The sequence below is a fragment of the Hirundo rustica genome, chromosome 4 (assembly GCF_015227805.2).
Source record: "Hirundo rustica isolate bHirRus1 chromosome 4, bHirRus1.pri.v3, whole genome shotgun sequence".
NCBI lineage: Eukaryota > Metazoa > Chordata > Aves > Passeriformes > Hirundinidae > Hirundo > Hirundo rustica.
The window spans coordinates 49,778,835-49,798,518 of NC_053453.1; the positions used below are offsets into that span (position 1 = coordinate 49,778,835).

A 19,684-nucleotide genomic window follows, 5' to 3' on the forward strand; every position below is an offset into this window, starting at 1 on the left:
ATTTTTATGTCCCAGTCAGGGAATGGGCATGAGCAGAGTGAAGGAGTAGTACAGACATCATTACCTTTTTGTCCAATTCAGCAGTCAAGAAGACTACGGATGCAGACAGTTCTGCTGGTATCTTTTTTCTCTTCCCTGACCTTGTTTCCTTCCATTTGTTGACAAGATCTTCTGGCTTATAAGATGCAAACAACAAGCCAAAGATCTCGGTGGCTGTCAGCCACACCCAGCTATGAGGATACCACAGGTGAGACTGGACATGATCTGGGGGAAAAAAAACCCTCTTTCAGCAGTTTGGAAAGGAGATGGTCCATTGAGAGCAAAACCAGAACCAGCAATAAACACTCCCAACAACTACCACAGCATATGCTGCAATAAAAAGGTGAACGAAATGAACTGTGCTCATCTGCTCAGAACATAATAGAAGACTTTCTAGCAACTCAATCCAGCCAAAGTGGAGAGGAGCAAAAACCTACAGGAAGCCAAATGTCTCCACAGTAATCAGGCAAGTCATGTTCCTGCAACAACTATGGTCCCCTCAGTGACTCGGTGCCACAGATCATCTGCTCATGATGCCTGGGGACTGGCTGTTGGTGAGAATTGTGTCAGCTGGCCCTACTGCTGATGGTCAAATGAAAGCCCTGGAGAAAGGCCAAGGATACTTCAGAGAAGAAATGGAGCTGTTCTCCTATTTCACCTCTGTCCAAGCTGCCCATCACCAAAATCCAGGATAACAATGGTTATCTGCTATCTCACTAAAGGCATCAGGCAGGCTGGACTCTTCGAAGTCACTAATCAGCCACATCAGGTTGGAGCAAATGAAGCAGTTAAAATAAGGACAACAAAATGCCAATAAACCAGCCTGATATTGTACCATCTCAAACACAGGGGAATTGCTTGAATCGAGTAACTTCCAGTTCTTCACATCCTGACAGACACACAGTATTTAGAGCATTATTTACCATGTGTCATCATTTGCTGGCTGATATGTATGATCAAGGAAATCTCATCTTCTCAGGAGAGCTCAATGTTTTCATCCAAGAGATGTAATTATGGTGAAACATGCAATAGTTTCCAACTATCTACTCCGGGGGTAATAGAAAATACTTCCCAGGAACTAAGACAGAGGGTTTGTTGTTTTCATCAACCATGTAACCTTTTCCATTAGCAACTTCTCTTTCATTGCCCAGTAACTGCTGTGTGTTAGCATTTTGCAGAATGGAAACTTTGTACAATAAAGTTCAGTCATTTACATTAGCGTGTAAAAAACCACAGGGCATACAAAGAATCTTTCTTGTAACACAGCTGTAAAAAATTCCTTAATGATACTTACTCCAGATAGTGCTCACAACATCATTGTTCTTGGTTAATTGAATCAAGTTGCATTCTGTGATTAGCTTTTTCACCAGCACAAGAAAGCTGAATAGCAGCCTATCTGCAGCCTTCTCCTCTTCCTCCTCAGTTATCTAATAAAATCAGCAAGTCAAGAAAGATACTTATGAGAACCTGAGGACAGTGCTGATTAATCCTCGCTAGATAAATTTCAGATCAATTGTTCAAAAGTACAGAAGACTGACTTGTACCCAATTCCCAATATAAACAGGACACAAACACCTCCACTGAAGCAGTTCCTCTGGAGACAATCTCTGCAGGAGATTGTATTAGAATCATAGAATCACAGAATCATTCTTCTTGGTTTTCATACAGACATTACTATAACAAACTGCTGCGTTTCTAAATGGAAGCAATTACACACATTATGTCTGTGCATGTATTTATGTGGATTTGATTCTCATCATTTGAGCCCAGCTGAGTGCAGATTTGCCTGTATCACCTGGGAAGCCCTGAGCTGTTATGACAACACTGTATACTGCCTGTAGGCCTCGCCCTGCCTGCAACCACCAGCTGGCTTGATGTAAGTTGTCAGTACATGTCACAGCACAGGGTGTGATTACACCAAATCTCTCCTCACTGCAGGTATTTTATTTTCATCTCTTGCCAATTTATAGGTCCTGAGGTTCTTTTCTCTCTTGTCCAAGGGCAGCATGCTGAATATCAGTAACATCCATGGCCACTTCCCAAGCACAGTGACTGGAATGTCTTCAGGATTATCACATGCCAAGCAGAATCTGAAGCAGCCTTGTTATTATGAGTTAATCATGTGCACTAAAAAGATTTTCCGTACAACAAAACCATGGTCTGAAGTACAGGAAGGGAACCCCCTTGTAAGTTAAAGCTGTAGATAACACTAGCAGACAGCCACAAGCCATCCACTCCTGACATGCAATGCTTACACAAATCTCTGCAGCTAGTGGACACATTTCCCATATTGCAAGGTGCAGTGTATCTGCTGGTTACACTGTATGGCTGTAGGCTCAGGCCAGGTGGCTTTGCAAGGTTTGTTTTCCCCTTATGTTGTGAGACATGACATCAAATTTGGGCTTACAGACAAAAAATACGGTTCTAGGTCAGCGAGGTGCTCTTCAGGACAAATGTGTGTGTTTTATGTCTTTCCTCAGTCCTGAACAGTAAGCCCAGCTGTTAAATCTCTCCTACACTTCTTCCCTTTTTCCATTTTCTTAATTCTCTTTCCTCAAGCTTCATGCATGGAGAAAAGTTACTTACATTTTCAAATTTACTTGGGTTGATTTCTTTTTCAATCAAAGCGAGGACGGCTGCAAGCCGCCGTTCAAACATTACTCCGTCCACTTCAACAAACAAACCGCATGCCTGGGCAGCCAACCTCCTGTGTGAGCTCTGACACACAAAAAAATAATGCCCCTTGTTAACTCTTAGAATCAAATCCTGGTATAAAATCTTAGAATCAAATTGCTGGTAGCAACCCTTACTTCCTGCCTGCAGCAATAGCTGCTATTAAGAGAAGCTGGTTTTCAGAATATACTGAAAAAGGAGATGCTGCCAGTGAGGTATAAAAGCACCAGGCAGCACAAGTTATCCCTGGGAATGCACCCTAACACTGAATGCCAGAAGACCTTTTCCAGCCCAGTTCTCAACTGCAGTGATCCGGGAGCTACTTTGCAACTCTTCACAATGCAACAGGCAGCTTACAGTTACAAACCAAAACTGAACATATTAGGATGGAAACCATGAAGTGTTGAGGAATGCTAACTCTACTACTGTAGAGGGACAGAACCTAGTTTCAGCTAGACGACAGCTTATCACCCAAGCACCCAGATCAAAACAGCAGATCTGGAGGACCAGGTTTGCTGCCTTCCAGTTGCCAGCAACAGAAAGAACCATGTCTGAGATAAAGTTGGCACAAAATGATGGGATCAGAAGAGCTTTAAGGAATTTGCTCAAACCTCTAATCTGAGCAAAGACTACACTGTGAAATACCTGAGCCAAAAGTGGAACTGTTAGAAAGCTGCAAAATGCAGCTGGGAAGAATCTGTAGGCTGACCTAGAGAATCAGCAGGTTCCTGTATTTGTGCAGATTTATGAAGCTGTACCATTTCTTCCTCTCTAAGTCAGGAACAACTAATCCACCAACCCACCAGATCTGGTACTAGCAATCTCTCACTTGCCTTAATCTTACTCAGCTCTCCAACAGAGTTCAGACCTGGTCAGTGAAAAGACCAAAGAGTACCTTTTTGCTGTGAAACCACTCTGTGACCAGTGAAAACATCAGATCTTGTTTTTCATTGCTGATCTTACGGAGAAGAGATTTACACGTCAAAGCTGCCATCTTTTTGCATTTGGCTGAGTCATCATTTATCATCATCATACAAAGAGAGAGAAAAAACAGCCCACAGTATTTGTGCAGGAGATCCTAGAAAGAAACAACCATTATCAACCACAAATATCCAAGGAGCTACCAGCATTTAAAGAGAAAAAAGAGGGGTATTTGCTGCACTATATTCAGGAGCAGTGTTAGCCCTGAGTGGGCTTCATGTCAAGGCAGTTGAACTGCTAAAGTGGGATTACCTTGTTGTTGGAGCATACATTGTTTGTACAGCAGCCCCAGCCCTGCTCTGACTCTGACTTGCTACCGTATCCCTGGGTCAGCAAAGTGAGTGTGAAACCTTAAAGGGCATTTTCATGCCCAACTTTCAGTAAAATAGGCTTAAGTACTCAGCATAGCAGCAATCATCCAAATGCCCGTCTCCCAGAGATTGCAGCTCTTTGCCACTTTAAAGAGTTCCCAGGAACCAATCTGAAATACTATATCATCAGGCACAGTCAACACACCAGTTCAGTTAACAGTCTCTCAAGAATATTGAAAAACCCTTACAGTGAGAAAACTCACTTTCTATTCCTACCCCATTTCCTAAACTGGTTGTGATTCTTCCTGGCATAAATCAGTATTGAGTTTATCCAAACTCCAGCTGACACGGCTTTATTTTACTTGCAAACAGAGCACATTAGGCAAAGAAGTACTGCAGACATTCCAGCATGTAATTTCTCTTTTAGAGCAATGCCAGGTTCTTTGGAGATAAGTGAACGTTCTGCTCATGATAAGAGGTAATAGGAACTAGCAAGTGCTTCCAAAATAAACTGCTCGGAAAATGCTGCTACTTCAAACCACAGTAAGTGCTTGATTCTTGGAACACCATGGGGTGCTCATTACCTGTGGGAACGTGTCAAGGAGGTAGGCAATCATCTCTAGTGCAGATTCCCTCCCAGTTTCATACTCGTACCTGTGAAGAAATAAAGGATTAACTGTTAGAGGTGAGTTAATCCTCCTATAAAGTTGCCAACAATTTACAAGAACAACCAATTCCAGAAACACACACTGATAGGCATCCTTCTACAACAGCTACCAGACCTGGCCTGATACTGTGGACAAGAGAAGCAGCAGGCCCATCAGCTCTGTCTGTCGGAGAATCCACACAGGGACACGAACAGGCCATGAAGGGTTCCAGCCCACCTGAGTCAGCACAGCCACACTGTGCTCACTGGGGAACCTAGTAAACTGCTGTCACCTTGAGCAAGGGAGGGGTGAAGCTCAGGAGGAGGCTGGAGGCACAACACTCCTTTGGAATCGGTACAGTTGTTTTAACTACGCCTGCAATTGCACTTGAGACACTGCCATAGCAGTCCCCTATAAATGTACCTTCCCTTACGCCTCCTGGATTTTCCACTTCACCTGTGTCCTAGGGTAACTTTATGATGATTCACAACTAGTGGAGGAAGTTAACCACTAAGCAAATAACAGAACCTTTATTTACGAACAGATAAAGAATGAAATCAGCTGTGAAACAGGAATAAAAACAAAGGATTTGCTTCATCAAACAGCCTGTCTTGGGAAAAGGGAAGTGTTACAGAAGTAGGAAAATGAAGACTTCAGCCATGTCTTCTGCTCATTACGAAGAGCTTTTTGGCATGCTAGAGTAATATTTAAAAACAAAGTTCTGTTCTCACAGAGATGTCAGGAATATAAACTCACTCCAGCTGTGCAAGCACAAAATCCAAATTGGGTTTCAGTTTGTCACCAAGGGGATAATCCAGAATGTATTTTAAGTAAATCTAGAAAGAAAAACAATACAGAGAGGAGTTAAAATAAACACTCAGGTAAGCGTGTAAAAAGGTTATGAAGAAAATTTTGTGATGGAGCAGCAAGCTTATGAAATTCATCCCTTTCATTCTGTCCCTATTACATAACTGCTGCCAAGCTCTTTGCCTGGAACAGGATCAGTTTTTAAAGTACTACTGTGATTTTCACAGGCATCTGTGAAGCGATCCTGCATACTTCTAAATCCATCCCGTAACTACGAAAGCTGCATTTTGTGCTCCTACTGCACCTGTATCCCAATGCTTGAGACAAAGTAACCAGTTCTATCTTCTGGTTAGTTTTACCTTGGAAAAAATGAGGAAGTAGAGGGAAGCAATCATGCATTTGTGGCAAATTCGCTTATCCTGGGGTTTAAAAAAGAGCAAAGCTTAGTTACATAGGCTTAAAAGCCTCCAAATGAGGGACCATGAAACTGCTGCTAAGCAGTTCTCCTGTACTTGGCACTTGGTGAGGTTGCACCTCAAGTACTGTGTTCAGTTTTGGGCTTCTCACAGCAAAAAAGACATTAAGGTGCTGAGCAGCAATGAAGCTGGAGAACGGGCTGGAGCACAAGTCTTAGGAAGAGTGGCTGAGGGAGCTGGGGTTGTTTGGCCTGAAAAGAAGGTTCAGGGGAGACCTTATCACTCCACAACTGCCTGAAAGGAGGCTGTAGCTAGGTGGGCATTGGTCTCTTTTCCCACGTGACAAGTGACAGGACAAGAGGAAATGGCCTCAAGTTGTACCAGGGGACGTTTAGATTGAATATTAGGAAAAATTTCTGCACTGAAAGGGTGTTCAAGCACTGGAACTGGCTACCCTGGGAAGTGGTGGACTATTTAATAAAACAGGCCAGAGGTATTTAAAAGAAGTATAGATGCACCACTCAGGGACATGGCTTAGTGGTGGATGGGACAGTGCTGGGTTAAGGGTTAGACTCAATGACCTTAACGGAACTTTCCAACGTAAACAATTTTACAGTTCTATGAAGGCACACCACAGACTCACCATAGGCAAGGAGTCTGGGATTCTGCTATGCACCAGTCTCAAGAACTGAAGCCAGATAACAAGGGGAATAAATATCAGTAAAGAAGGGGAAATGGAGTTCAGGGTTCAGCAGAGCCAAGGCACATCTGTGAGCGCTAGGATGGCGACACTAAGCCCTCTAGCCTGTTAGACAGCTGTAAATAAAGTGAGAAACTCTTCACTCCACCAACCTGCCTGCACTGGACTCGCACTGGCTCACTCTGACCCGTGATGGCCAGCTGGGCAACCTTCTGCAGCACACCATCAATTTCAGGGACAATCAGCTTCCGGGATAAAATAGCCTGAAAATGTGAAAGCACAGCTGGAGTCACATCCTTTTGCTGCCAATGTGAGATGCAGTACTACAACCCAGACTACACTGGTGGTACCTTAACACTGACTTTTTCACACACAGACAGAGCAACTCAAAGAAAAAAAAAAGAAAGGATGGCTTACACATCCCTATCTGTTTCTTTTGGGCAACACAGAATACCTATTCTAATGATCAGAGATGTTGATTCTTTAACAAAAACATACTCAGATCCAAATACATTCTCATATGCACTATGCATAAAACAGCCTTCCAAACAATTCTAAACAAGTCAAACAGTAAAGCTTTGTTGATTTTTCCTCTTATAACAGAGAACTTTAGCAGCATTCTGTAGCCTGTTCCTGATGTGAGAACCTACAGCCTTTCACCAGGAAGCAGAATCAGAGCTACTCCAGTGGCTCACAGAACACCCACGACTGCTGCACAAAAATACCTTGAGAAGGCCAAAGGCAGTGGCTTGGCGTGATGAATCATAAATGTCCTCTTCAGCAAAGCCAAGCAACACTTGGAGCTGTTTGCTTGTTATCTGACTCTTTGCATTCTTCACAAGTATTGTTACACACTACAAAATCAGATTACACATTGTCAATACACAGGCAGCGCCATAAAATAAAGATTCATGGCAAAGTCTGACTTGATTTATACCACTTCAGCTTGAAAAGACAAACTGTTGCTCTAGAACATGTGGCCAACACTATTCTCATCACATTTTGCTTTCAGATGGCAATCTTGAGATTAAACTAAACAAGTGAATTGCCCCCTTCCCATGTCTTACTTCAACAAGATACTACTACAATGAAGAAAGAAGTTATTTCTTCAGATCCAAGCTGTGCATTTTCATGGAGCAACTATCTTTAAATGTGCACTCGGGAAAGAATCAGCAAGGCCACTTATTCCCCACTAGCTTGCTGTTTCCAGACTACCTCTCCAGGAACAGCTGCAGGGGGGAATCTGTAGCTGGAAGAGTCTCATTCTAGAAAGTTAATCCTAAAGCAGAAATGAGCAGAGCTGGGTCTGACTTACTTTGAAACAGCTCACAACCAGGTGGAAATTCTGGCCTTTGGCTATTCCAGTCTTGGCAAACTCTTTCAGCAAGAGGAAAAGCTGCTTGATCAGTGACTCCATATTTGTACTAACAGAAGGCAAAGGGAACTTTAAAATCCATACCAAGGACTGCAGAGCACCAGTTATCACCTGGAAGAAAGAGTCAAAGGACAGCATGGAGGTACAGTGACACTGAGAGAACTCTTCTCACTCTTTTACAGATGTCTGTAAAAGGTCAGGCTATCTACAACTGTGGTAAAAGACAATTAACTAACAAACTCAACCTCTCTGAAACCATTCATAGGTAACACAAAGGGTTTCTCAGTTCTAAAAGCCCTATCTGCAAGTCCAATATTCTGTAACTTTGATTTTACGAGGTAAAGATATTAACACAGCACTGTTTTAGTAGATGGCAAGAACAATTTCTGAGGAAGAGCTGCCTTCAAGACACAGAAAGCCCCACGCCAAGTATCTGACAGGATATAAGGTATGCCTTCCACTCCTGGGAAACTCAAAGTTAACAGATTTTCTGGGCTCGCTCAAACCAAAAGCTGTCCTAAAAAGCGTCTGCCTACAGTGCTAGGAATAAAGACTTTGAAGTTGGATCAAAAGAAACCAGTTTTGTGACAAAACTGCTCCCAGCAGCTACAGGATCTTATGAACATCCTCACAGATAGTCTGTAAATTCCTTGTAAGAACATTCTCCAGGAGAACTTGCCCACAGTTAAACCTGCAACATGGAACAGACCGTTCAGTTCTCCATCAGCCACAAGTCTCCCTTGGGATTACATATCTTCAAACAACTTCATCTGCACACCTATTAAAGCAGATTTGAAAAACTGGTGGCTTTCTCATCTCTTGCAGGTCAATTGCAAGATGACATTTCTGGGCAGGACTCTTCTTAGTACAGCAGACAGAACAGACAGATTTCAGCTCAGAACTGTACCTTGACATCCATAGATTTTAGGCAGTCTATAAGCAGCTGAACAAAAGGGTCTAACATTTCCAAAGCATGTTCCTCAGAAGAATTTACTTTGGATCTCTTCAGGCTCATATGCAGCAGCTGTCATAGAAAAATCAGGACATACATCTCAAAGTCAGCCAGAACACAAGAGTCAAGTAAGGTCCCACCACTGTTTCAGGTTACAGTAGAATTTATGCCATATCCCACCCATATATTTCAAGAGGCTGAGCACTTTTTGAAGCTCTCTAAGATGCCCCACTGGAGTTACAATGTACAAAGTGAAATTAAGGCTTGTGGCTGTGCTATTAAAACAATATATCCAGAATACTTTCATTTACATACTCTTAAAAAAATTTTGAATGCAAAGTTTTTTATCTGAGGAGATCTTACCCGAAGTCCCGAATCAACCAGGATATATGTGTTAGTCCTGCTGCTGACACGTGCTTTCTGCCCTCCTCTTGTAGGAGTGGGCTGGAGCAATAGGCAGCTCTCTGGCTGCAGCCGAGGATCTGGAGGAGGGGTAGCTTTTTTCCTGAAAAGCAGTGTATGCATAGCAAAGGAAAATATTCAGGTATGAATCCTCTCCACAACAATCCTGCTGCTGGGAGTAAAAAGAACTGTTGGGAGTAAAACTGAAATGTGCTCAGCTGCTTCCCACACAGAAAGCAAAAGCAGGTCACTGATGGACCACAATGAAATAAAATAAATTTGAAAGCAACATGACAGATGGGACTCAGACTTGAGAACAATGCCACTATTCCAGAGATAAATACAATCAATCATTTGTGTAACATCCTCACTTTTTTCTTACTGAACAGATTAACTTTGGAAGACCTTCAAGCAATTACTGATGGCCTACAAACACTGCTCCAAGAAGTCTGCAAACAGCTGTCAGATCTAAGGGAAAGCCAGCTTACATAAGAGCAAATGCAGGACACCCAAACCCAGCTTCAAGCACTGACACCACCAGATGGAGAGAAAATCTGGTGGTTCTCCTCATCTTCTGCCCCACCAGCAAAGCGATAAAGTAAAAGTCCATGTTTTTCCTTGTTCCTAGCCACATGGAAATACTTGCAGCCTGCTTCTAAACACTGTTCCTTCTCCTTTCATCCTAACATTCAAATGCAAGTTATCAACTCATCAGACAGTAAAAAAGCCTTGCTGAAGGTCCTGAGCACTTGCAAGAATAGACTCCCATAAGTTCAACAAATGCTAATCCCACTCCTACGCTTTCTCCTTGCCCTCTGATTGCCCAAATGATTCAGTTACATTGAAAACAAAAGGCGGAATGAAAACAAGGAAACTCTCATGCATTTGATCAGTTGGATTTGACAACTGCCATTTCTGCAAGCAAACCAATACCAGACCATCTGAACAACATCCTGGAACTCACTTGGCCTTCTCAGTGAGCAGAGGCAAATTTTCACTGATGAGACCATGACTGAGGAGGAGGAGGGATTCTGCTTTCATGTCTGAGTTGAAGATCAGCCCTGCCATGATATGATTCAGTGCCTCATGCACCTTCCGGACTATCTTCAAGCTTGTAGTGCTCTCCAGAGTCTGCAAAAGTAAAACCATGAGAATTTAAGATGACAGCCTGATGGCAATTATCTGTTATCTGTATTCAGAAATCATGGGAAAAACTAGAACAATTTTTCTCTCATCATGTTGTCACAGTTCCCAGTTATTTGTGTGAACAACATCCCATTGCCTCAGCTCTGCACCAACATCCCTCCCTTCCTCTCTAGCCTCTTGTCAGCCTCCAGCCAGTTCACCTACTGCCACCAGAACACAAGAGCTGATGAGCAAACCAGGGTTCCATTCCTGTGTGAGCTTGCACTCTGCTAAAAATATGCATCTTTGAAAAGGCAATTACCGCATGTGGATAGACCCTGGATACATTTTGTTGACATTTCTTTCATACACAAGAGGTTAAACCACAGAGCAGCCTTGCAGGACTTCTAAGCTCCACAGGAAACAGGAGCGGGCAGAGGGAGAGTGCATCGAGACCTCTGGTGTCTCTCTCTTGGAGCCCCAACTCCGTTTCTGCCTCAGCTAGCTTGAGAGACAAACCGCAGTTCGAAGGATTTTTCCTCAGGGCCCCAAAGATCCCAGAGCGGCTGTGAACCTTTTCCTTTAGAGAGAGCAGGAACCTGCTGATGGCAAAGGAAAGGGTCTGCACTCGAACCGCGGGGAATCAGGGCTTTATTCAGTCTTTCTCCTGTGGACCTGCCCCTGCAGGGTCAGGAGCCCTGTCCCCGTCCAGAGCCAAGAGAGCGATCCACGTGCTTTTCCTGGCTTTTATCCAGGGGGAAGGGGCTAAAGGCAGAGACAAGCCACTACCCAATCAGGGATAAGGTAGGAGTGGAACAGAGTTGGATTACATTCCAGTGTGGGAGAATGGGGAAAAGGAGCAGGGACAAACCTTGTGATGATAAATTTTCCAGGGGAACAGGGGAGTACAGAAGAAACCATTACAAAACCTAATATAAAAATGAAATACAATATAAACCCACATAATGCACAACAACAGAGACCTCAATGTGAGATGTTTCTACTCTAGCAGCAGTTAAAAGCTTCCCAGAATGTCCCTCCCCGCCCTGGACATCAACAGTAAAGGTTCACTTTATGAGCTGGTTGCACACTGCTTTCCCAAAGGAAAATGAGAAGCCAAAGCAAGATTCCACAGGTGATTTCAAAGTAAACATCCAGAGGCTCTGGAATCACCTTACAGAATTGAGAGTGCTCCAAGTTAGTAAGAGAGACTCTGGCTGACTTTTCTTACCTCTTTCAGTGGCAGAATAAGTTTTGTCACCTGGCCCCTTCCTATGAACCTTCCAAGAATTTCATAGGAATCGTAACTCTTGTTTTTGCGCGCTTCCATGACCTTGGAGACAATTCCCTTCACTTCTTTCTCTTCAGCTACATTCCCAAACAACTCTTGGTTGAAAATCTTTGGAAAACAGGCAAGAGAAGTGAATGAGAGAAAAAAAGGAGGTTCCACCAGTAGCAACAGAACAACACTATTTTTCCCTACTCAACAGAAAAAATAGTTCTCCAGGTTTCCTACAAATCATGTCTTATCTTTCCTCTGTCAACACAGAACATCCTAGTTCACACACCAGATGAGAAAACTGTTCTCACAGCACTCTGTTGTGTTGTGATACAAGGAATGGGACTGCAGTCAGATCAATACATCCCAATATACCCCATCTGTGTGGCCAGCTGATTTCCTGGGCTCTGTGGACTGTACTGTTGTAGATGTCTGTGGACTTGCTCAGACATTTAGAGTACAGGAAAACACAGTTAAGTGTCTTAATCTTGAATCCATCCTCTCTCAGATTAGAGGGCTCAGGATACAGCCCCAGAGGTATTTGACTTGTCTCTTCTCTTGATTCCCCTCTACAAGGGGGTCTACTGATGCCTCCTTCCTTGGCAGCACACACACACAACAGCCTGGTTTGCACCAAGTCAGAGACAACCTACACAAAACCTTCCCCTCTCAGAATATGTCCCAAGCACTTCAGGGTGCTTTTTCTTTCAGTCTTGAATAGCTTTTACCTCAATCAGGATATCTAAGCAGGGGTCCAAATCACCAGCACTGAGCCTGGTAGTAAGGCCCTTCAGTAACAGGTTCACAGTGAAAGTCAGCACATGGAGCTAGAGAAAAAGAGAACAGATCATGCTTCCAAACTTCTGCACTGACCTCTTTAATCATACCCATCTCCCATACCAGAGACATCTCAAGTCACACACTGCACTTGAGCCCTCATTACAGGAAAAAAAAAAACACCGGGAGGATGAGAATCCATGTAGTGGCAACAGGAAAAGGTTCCCTGTCCCACCATGTACTGGCAAGAGGACTGGAATCTCCCATCTCCCCAGTGCTCTTACTGATATATTTAGGCTGCTCTAATTGGTGCTTTCACTGTTACAGCAGCTAGAAGCTCATGCTACTCCACTGAGGTAATTCATGTGAAAAATGATTCACATGAAAAATTATTTTTAACCCAAACCATGGAAAGAGGAAAGATGAATTAATAGCCTTGGGTCTGGATCTAGGAAGCAAGCCTTCAATTAGCATCACCACACACTGTCTGTGCAGTCTCCGTGGCAACTCCCCTCAGATACTACTTAGCCCTCATGACCTTACTGAAAGATTTCCTCTAATCTTACTGGAACCAGAAATTCGTTCTTCCCCTTCATACCTCAACTCTTCACTAGGAAAATGGCTTAGACTCTCAGTTCTTTGAGGGTACAGACCCTTATGTGACACTTGGCATGGCAAAATAAAGACTGATATAGGCATTCACAACAGTATTTTACTTGCATTATACCAAGCTATTCTACCAGTGTAAAACAATTTTGATAGCAATTTCCCTTTAGATTCGCCTCCCAATACATTAAAAAAAAAAAGCCTACAGAGAGCAGAAGAGGAAGAATTTCAGCATTACCTGATAGCCATGGATGAGTGCAGACCGCATCTCCTTTAAGATATACAGAAAGTAGCGCACTCCCAACACTTCAGTGATTTTAATGAGGGTGTTACGGGCAATGTCCCGTATTTCCTGAAATCTGTTTCTCAGAAATGTGCAGACTTTCAGTAATATGCTGGAAACAAAGACAGACAGCTTTGTTCATCTCCAAGCAGAACAGAACTAATTACACTGCCAAGAAGGCTGCTTCTCAGGTCTGTTTGACAACCAAGGCTGCACTCACCAACACACGGCGAACCTCACAGAGAGGTTTTATAGGCATACACACACCTACTGTCCTTCAGGATGTTTTACTGTTTTCTGTACATTATTCTTTTCCCAGCACAACCAGCCCTGCTTCTGCACCTTGATCCACAGCTCTGCTCTTATGTAAAGATTTACAGAAGTCAAATGCTGAGGTGCAGAGGTGCGTGTCACTAGGAACAGGAATTTCCAAATGAAGTATTTAAGGTCTGTTAGGATGTCCCTCTTGACTTCAGCTGTGTACATAACCACAGCCTGAGAAAGGTGCCTGCACAATGAACAGCCCCACTGGGATTTAAGGAGCCCCACTGGGATTTACCTTGGTAGGTTAGCTTCCATCACTTCCTGGGGAAGGCACTGCATCATTCTGACCATTGCAAAAGCTAATGGAACACGAACTACCTCATCATCATTCACGACATTGGATTTCACAAGCTTGTGCTCCTCATCTCTTTTAACCTTTTTAAGAGAGCAAGACACAATGCACTTTTAATACACAGAAACAAATCCTGCTTCTTCTCAGCAAAGAGGTCAGTATGGCAGGCTGCTATCCTCTGGTGACTGCAGGAAAAACCTAGACAACTAAAGGACAGGTGAGACAAATCCCTGCGTTTTCAATACAGAAACTACACTGGTAGCAAGTGGCTGAGAACTCTTTAAGAGGTTGGACAAGATGAACCATTTCACTTGTGTAGTTTGAGACTGTTCTCAGCAGGGAAGTTAAGAAACCACATCCACACGGACCAGAGGGTCTGTCAGTAATCTCCTTGACTCAGAAAAGGGCTTGAAGCCTTTTTTGTGCTTTCAGATGGTCTCTCTCGAGTTCCATCTATGTTTTTTCAATGTGTTACATTTTCACTGGCTCTGAAGCAGTATCCCAATCCTTAAAGTAGCAGCCCTACAAAATGCCTAGCAAATGTCAACTCCTCACCTTTGCAACAATACACCTGTGCAATTTAGGCAAGATGTTGACTGTAACAGTTTCTTGAATATGTTTGATCAGACATTGAAGCTCCTCTTTATTTCGGGGTAAGAATGAAACAGGTTTGGGCACTTGTTCAGCATTTTCAGATGGTTCAGCTGCTTGCTCAGGTTCTACTGCCTTCTCAGAGAGATTTTTCCCATTCTTTTCTTCAACTTCTTCCTCTTCCCCTTCACTCTGCTCCAGCTCCATGGCTTCTTCAGCCTCCACCACTGGCTCAAGGTCCATGGCAGCAGCTTCTATCAAGTAATTGCCAAAAGTACAGGTAAATACAGGAGAACACAAAACCTGAGCCCTTAATTGAGACTCCCATGACAGCTTGGTTCTAGACAAAGCTCCCACCTATCATCAGTGACAGCAAATCAGCAATAAGCATCAGGCTTCCTCTACTGGGTAAAGAAGCTTTGGCTTGCTGGTTTCTGATAACCACCCCTCAGGGCCAGGTTTAAAGCAAAAACTATGTTACTCTGTGCCTGTACCCCATAGTCAGATTAGCAAAAGTCATTGTGCTTGAACTGTAAAGAACTGTCATTCACTTAGAACTGAGGATTTCAGAAGGCATGAGGTACCAACAAGGACAGCTGTGAGATATCCTCCTCCTTCACCCAAAGGTCCCAACATAGGTAGCCTCAATAGTGAAGAAGCTGAAGATATTATTTCATCCCGTGAAATGATGAGGGAAGCAAGGTGAGGAGATCTTGGCTGCAGATAACCATGAGGGCAGCCAACATCAAAGATAAAAAACTCAGGTGTGTCAGCATCCACATTGTTCAGAATCACAGAGGTTCTGGACTGTTTCGGCTTACAGACGCCTGGAATGGAGTGGTAATGTGGAGATGACGCCCTACACCTCTCCTGACTTTGTCAACACACAGGAGGAAAATCTGCTCCTGAGGAGACAAGTCAACACTAGCTTCCAGTATGTCCATTTTAAAAAGAGGGGAGCAGCTGAGGTCAGAAGTAAAACTTTGACAAAACTTTGATTAGCTACATTTGAGCAGTTTGAGGTAGTATTTTAACAAGCAGACACAAAAAGCTCACCTTGGTTGTCAATAGTCACAAGCTGCTTTTCAAGCGTTTTATGGTCAAAGTGAAAGGCTTCCAGCACTGTCTCTAATAAGCTGCAGAAGGAAAACATGAAGAAAGATCAGGCCTCTGCCCAAAAAGAAGAGGATACGTAGACAAACACAACAGAAAAATCTTACAAGCACTTTTTGGAAAACATCAGATTTAGTGACATTGCACCGCAAGGAGGTTTATCTTGAAAAACCCCAGAAAATAAAAACTGGTTACTTCTCAGCTACATGCATTCTGTGACCTAGATCACTGTGAAACCTCACAGAGTGGTACTGGAGCAATGGAGGTGTCCCAGGAGCAGGGACAGACTGACAGAACCGCTGCCATGCATTCAGTGAGACACGGTGTAAGAAAGTTAAAACTTCACTGTTGCAGGTAGCAAGCCATGCCCACCTTCACTTGCCTAAGTCCACCTCAAAGTCAGCAATCTCTCATCTCAGGGAAGAGTTTAAAATCCTTGTAATGCTCCTAAAAACACTGAATTGTGCCTAAGCAGTCTTTGAAAAAACCCAGAGCAGCAGCATTGCTCACCATACCCACCTGACTCCCAGCTTTGTACCGATCTGTCCTGTTTGCAAGACATGGATGAAATGCTTTAAGTGGTACAAATATGCTGACCATGAAAGATGTCGGCAGATGGCTCCAACAACTTCAACTGAGGCTGTTACCATATTTTCATGCTGCCCAAAAGAGAGAAATTCAGTTGCTGTTAGCATTCACAATGGTCATGTGTCTAAAACATCCTTTACTCAAAGCCACAAGAGACAGAAGTAACATCTGTCTAGTGAGGATGCTTGGGATTCAGCATTTTTATATCTCCACCTGAGAGCCAAGTTAGGAAAAAAATAAATAAATCACAGTCCATCAAGGAGATCTCCAGACCCACTTCCTCCACATTTTTCTGCACACATACAACTTTTCTCACATACTTAAGCCTATGGACTCACTTGTATTAAGAACTAAGAACAAGAAACAGTCAAGGAATCTGCCAACAAACACATGGCTATGCTGATCAACTATAAAGCCATTTAAGATGTGAAATAAAATGTATCTATTTCTTCACCTAAGTTTCAATCAACACATTTTACTGCCCTCTGGTCGAAGAGCTACTCAGTCACTCTACTGAGGGGCACAGCCTGCACTGCTGCAGGGGCTGGGTCCTGTGCCTGCGCTCTAATTGTTTCAGCTTCAGAAGAATATTTGACAGTAAGCAAATTTGACATTTACTTGGCTTGACACAAGCAAGTCTGCTGTTCTCCTGGTAGTGTGCAGGGAACTACTGAAGTGTGAAACTTTCTTTTCAAAGCCACAGGTGGAAAGTCTATCCACACGGAAATTGCAAGTAATTTCACTGAAAGTGACTAAAAAAATATCCTTCAGATTTTAATTACAAAGCTGCTATTGATTTCAGATGTTCTCAGCCAATTCCTGCAGTTTCCCTCTAAATCCAGAGCAAACTGTGTTTATTCCCATCTCTGTTACTAGGCGCAGACTTTATTCCCACATTCTACTGTTAAAGAGTAACTAATCTCACAACTAAACAAGAAGACAGAAGTTTGGAGGCAGAGGGGAAAAAAATAAGCTGATTACAAAAAATAAAGGCAAATAAAACCCCAGGTAAAAAACTAAAACAAAACAAAAAACCCTAACCCAAACAGTTAAGAGATCAACCTTTGAGAAGGCAGGACAAGTTCAGCAGATATAGGATCAGGCCCAGACTGCATCTGCACTTTCTAAACCCTCTTTCTGCCACCAAAACCATCACAGCACTTTTGTCCACAATGGAGACACTCATTCCACAAACTTATCACAACTGTCTGTTAACCATTTGTTTCACAGAGGTTAGGTTTTTAAGATAAATGGTATATAAGAAAGGTGAAAATATTCAAGCGGATGCATTCAATTAAAAGAGCCTACCTTAAGCATTTTTTCACAGAAAATGGCAGTTGTAGCATAAGGCATGATGTAGTTCTGGAGGGATTTAGAAGACAGCACAAGCTTTTCTTCAGTGAGCTGCTTTGCCAGTTTCCTCAGAGCTCGTGCCCTCCTGTGGATCTGAGTCAGACGTGGGAGACAGTGAATGAGATGGTGCTTGAGTCACAGCATGAGAGAGCACCTACATCCAGCAGTTCTGAAAATGTCCCAGCTTTAGGTAATGGCATAAACATATTACAGTAATTTCCAAGGCACGTCTTTTTCCTCAAATCTCTGGGCTTTCACCTTGTGCCTCAATTGATATTCCAAGTCAATGGCATTGTGGATTCACAATCTTAAGACTGTGCCATCTTCAGGTGTTAGACAAGGGAGGCAACTGCAAACAGCAGTTGCTACAATGAGATGCAAAGACCAGAGAAAATAACAAATTAAATACTTAGAACTTTGCATATATCTACAGATACAGCAAAGACTATCTCAGATTACATCTCTGAAAGCAGAAGAAATATATTTTCATGCTGTAAGAAAAATCAGGAGACCAGGCTTTGTGTAACATTTATATTGGAAAGGTTTGTGAATGGGAAGGGGCTGCAGAGCCTCCAGACTGAGAGCAGCAGGAAACACACCAGAAAAAACGGAGACCCATTCCATACCTTTGTCAGAGGGATCTTCAGGATACTGCTGACTGTGGGCTATCATAAACCTGAGATTTCTAGACAGAAAGATGACTTTGATTCTCAGTCACTCCTGATGATGTCCACATCCCTCTTTTTTGTAACAGTATCTAATGACACAGATTCAACTTCTTCCCAGACACCACACAGATGCTTTGCAAAATACACCCTCACAGTAAGATGCTTTTGCTTGGCAGGGGGAGAGAGGCACTAAGAAATGCCTGGGTCTTTTACCTGCATGTGTTTCATGTTCTCAAAGAAATCCATGTCAGGATCATGGCGGTTGGTCAGCTGGACCAAATCCTGGAATTCGGGATTTGTTGGGAACGTCTGAATGAGGCAGGAAAGCAGTGATGTGTAGTCCTGCTGGATGCTCTACAAATAGTAAGCAGTGAATATTAAATATCCCTTGCAAAGGCTGCTACACACTCCTGAGAACAGCAGTGCTGTCATTTACAAGTGTTTCAGTCAAATGTCCTAATTTTTGGCAACAACAAATGCACCTATTATGGACTGCATATAAATTAAAGCCTCACCTCCAAAGAATGAGATACAACTAAGAAAAGTTGAATAGCAGCAGAGAAACACATTTTTTTTAGAATTTTATAAGGCTTCAAATGAAGGTAAGTTTATATGGCACTTCTTAACCCAGTAGGGGACTTTGAGAACTCACCCCAAAAATGCCGGACTTTGAGAACTCACCCCAAAAATGCCTCATTAACCTGAAGATAGCAGGAAATGTGTGATCAGATACCACTGTCTTACCTCAGTCTTACTCTTCAAACCCCTTCTCACAGACTCCAGGAGAGTGTGATGGATTAGCTCCTTGTACTCATCTTCTGTGTGGTTGATTTCTGCCAGTCGGTGGATAAAACTGGTCAAGCAAAGGCTTGCGTTGTCACTAAGAGCCATATCCCCGAGCTGAGTGGATGAAGAAATGGCACCACGTGAGTCTGGCTATGACACCTTTTTCTTCCCAAAAGCATGGACAGAACAATATCACTGGACACAACAAGTCCTGTAGACTCAGAAACTTTTAGGACCTTTCCTATAGAAGTTACCAAATTAATGCCCACCAGACAAAAACCTTTTAGATTTACCGGCAGGCGCACACACGATTTTCTATTTGTTGTAGCGGAATATGCTATAACAAATAGAAAATCAATCCTTCAAGCCTGCCATGTGCCTTATATCCAGTACAAATGACTAAACCGTTCCAGGGCTTGCTGACAGAAAGTTGTGCTGCACTGTATTTTCCTTTTGGGACACACAGACGAACAGAGAAACAGACAAAACTTCAAAAAGGTGTTTGTACGAATACCTAAAGATACTTCCTGAATGTTACGTGGTGCCAAATAACAGCCAATGGAAGTAAGTTGAAAGTTAGATTCATCATGGACACA

General features: G+C 43.0%; 1 protein-coding gene across 1 annotated transcript in view; it reads right to left on the reverse strand.

Moving 5' to 3' along the window:
• UTP20 (UTP20 small subunit processome component) overlaps positions 1–19,684 on the reverse strand; it is a 64,711-nt gene that overhangs the window by 3,594 nt on the left and 41,433 nt on the right. Inside the window, exons 36-57 of the mRNA XM_040062469.2 lie at positions 19,047–19,202; positions 18,516–18,656; positions 17,590–17,727; positions 16,213–16,352; positions 15,637–15,716; positions 14,545–14,834; positions 13,933–14,072; positions 13,329–13,485; positions 12,436–12,534; positions 11,660–11,827; positions 10,268–10,434; positions 9,265–9,406; positions 8,857–8,973; positions 7,890–8,060; positions 7,300–7,428; positions 6,727–6,837; positions 5,408–5,487; positions 4,589–4,658; positions 3,608–3,790; positions 2,626–2,757; positions 1,334–1,466; positions 65–264 (exon numbers count right to left, since the gene is read on the reverse strand). Coding sequence (XP_039918403.1) covers positions 65–264; positions 1,334–1,466; positions 2,626–2,757; positions 3,608–3,790; positions 4,589–4,658; positions 5,408–5,487; positions 6,727–6,837; positions 7,300–7,428; positions 7,890–8,060; positions 8,857–8,973; positions 9,265–9,406; positions 10,268–10,434; positions 11,660–11,827; positions 12,436–12,534; positions 13,329–13,485; positions 13,933–14,072; positions 14,545–14,834; positions 15,637–15,716; positions 16,213–16,352; positions 17,590–17,727; positions 18,516–18,656; positions 19,047–19,202 — 3,144 coding nt within the window. The remainder of the gene's footprint in view (positions 1–64; positions 265–1,333; positions 1,467–2,625; positions 2,758–3,607; positions 3,791–4,588; positions 4,659–5,407; positions 5,488–6,726; positions 6,838–7,299; positions 7,429–7,889; positions 8,061–8,856; positions 8,974–9,264; positions 9,407–10,267; positions 10,435–11,659; positions 11,828–12,435; positions 12,535–13,328; positions 13,486–13,932; positions 14,073–14,544; positions 14,835–15,636; positions 15,717–16,212; positions 16,353–17,589; positions 17,728–18,515; positions 18,657–19,046; positions 19,203–19,684) is intronic.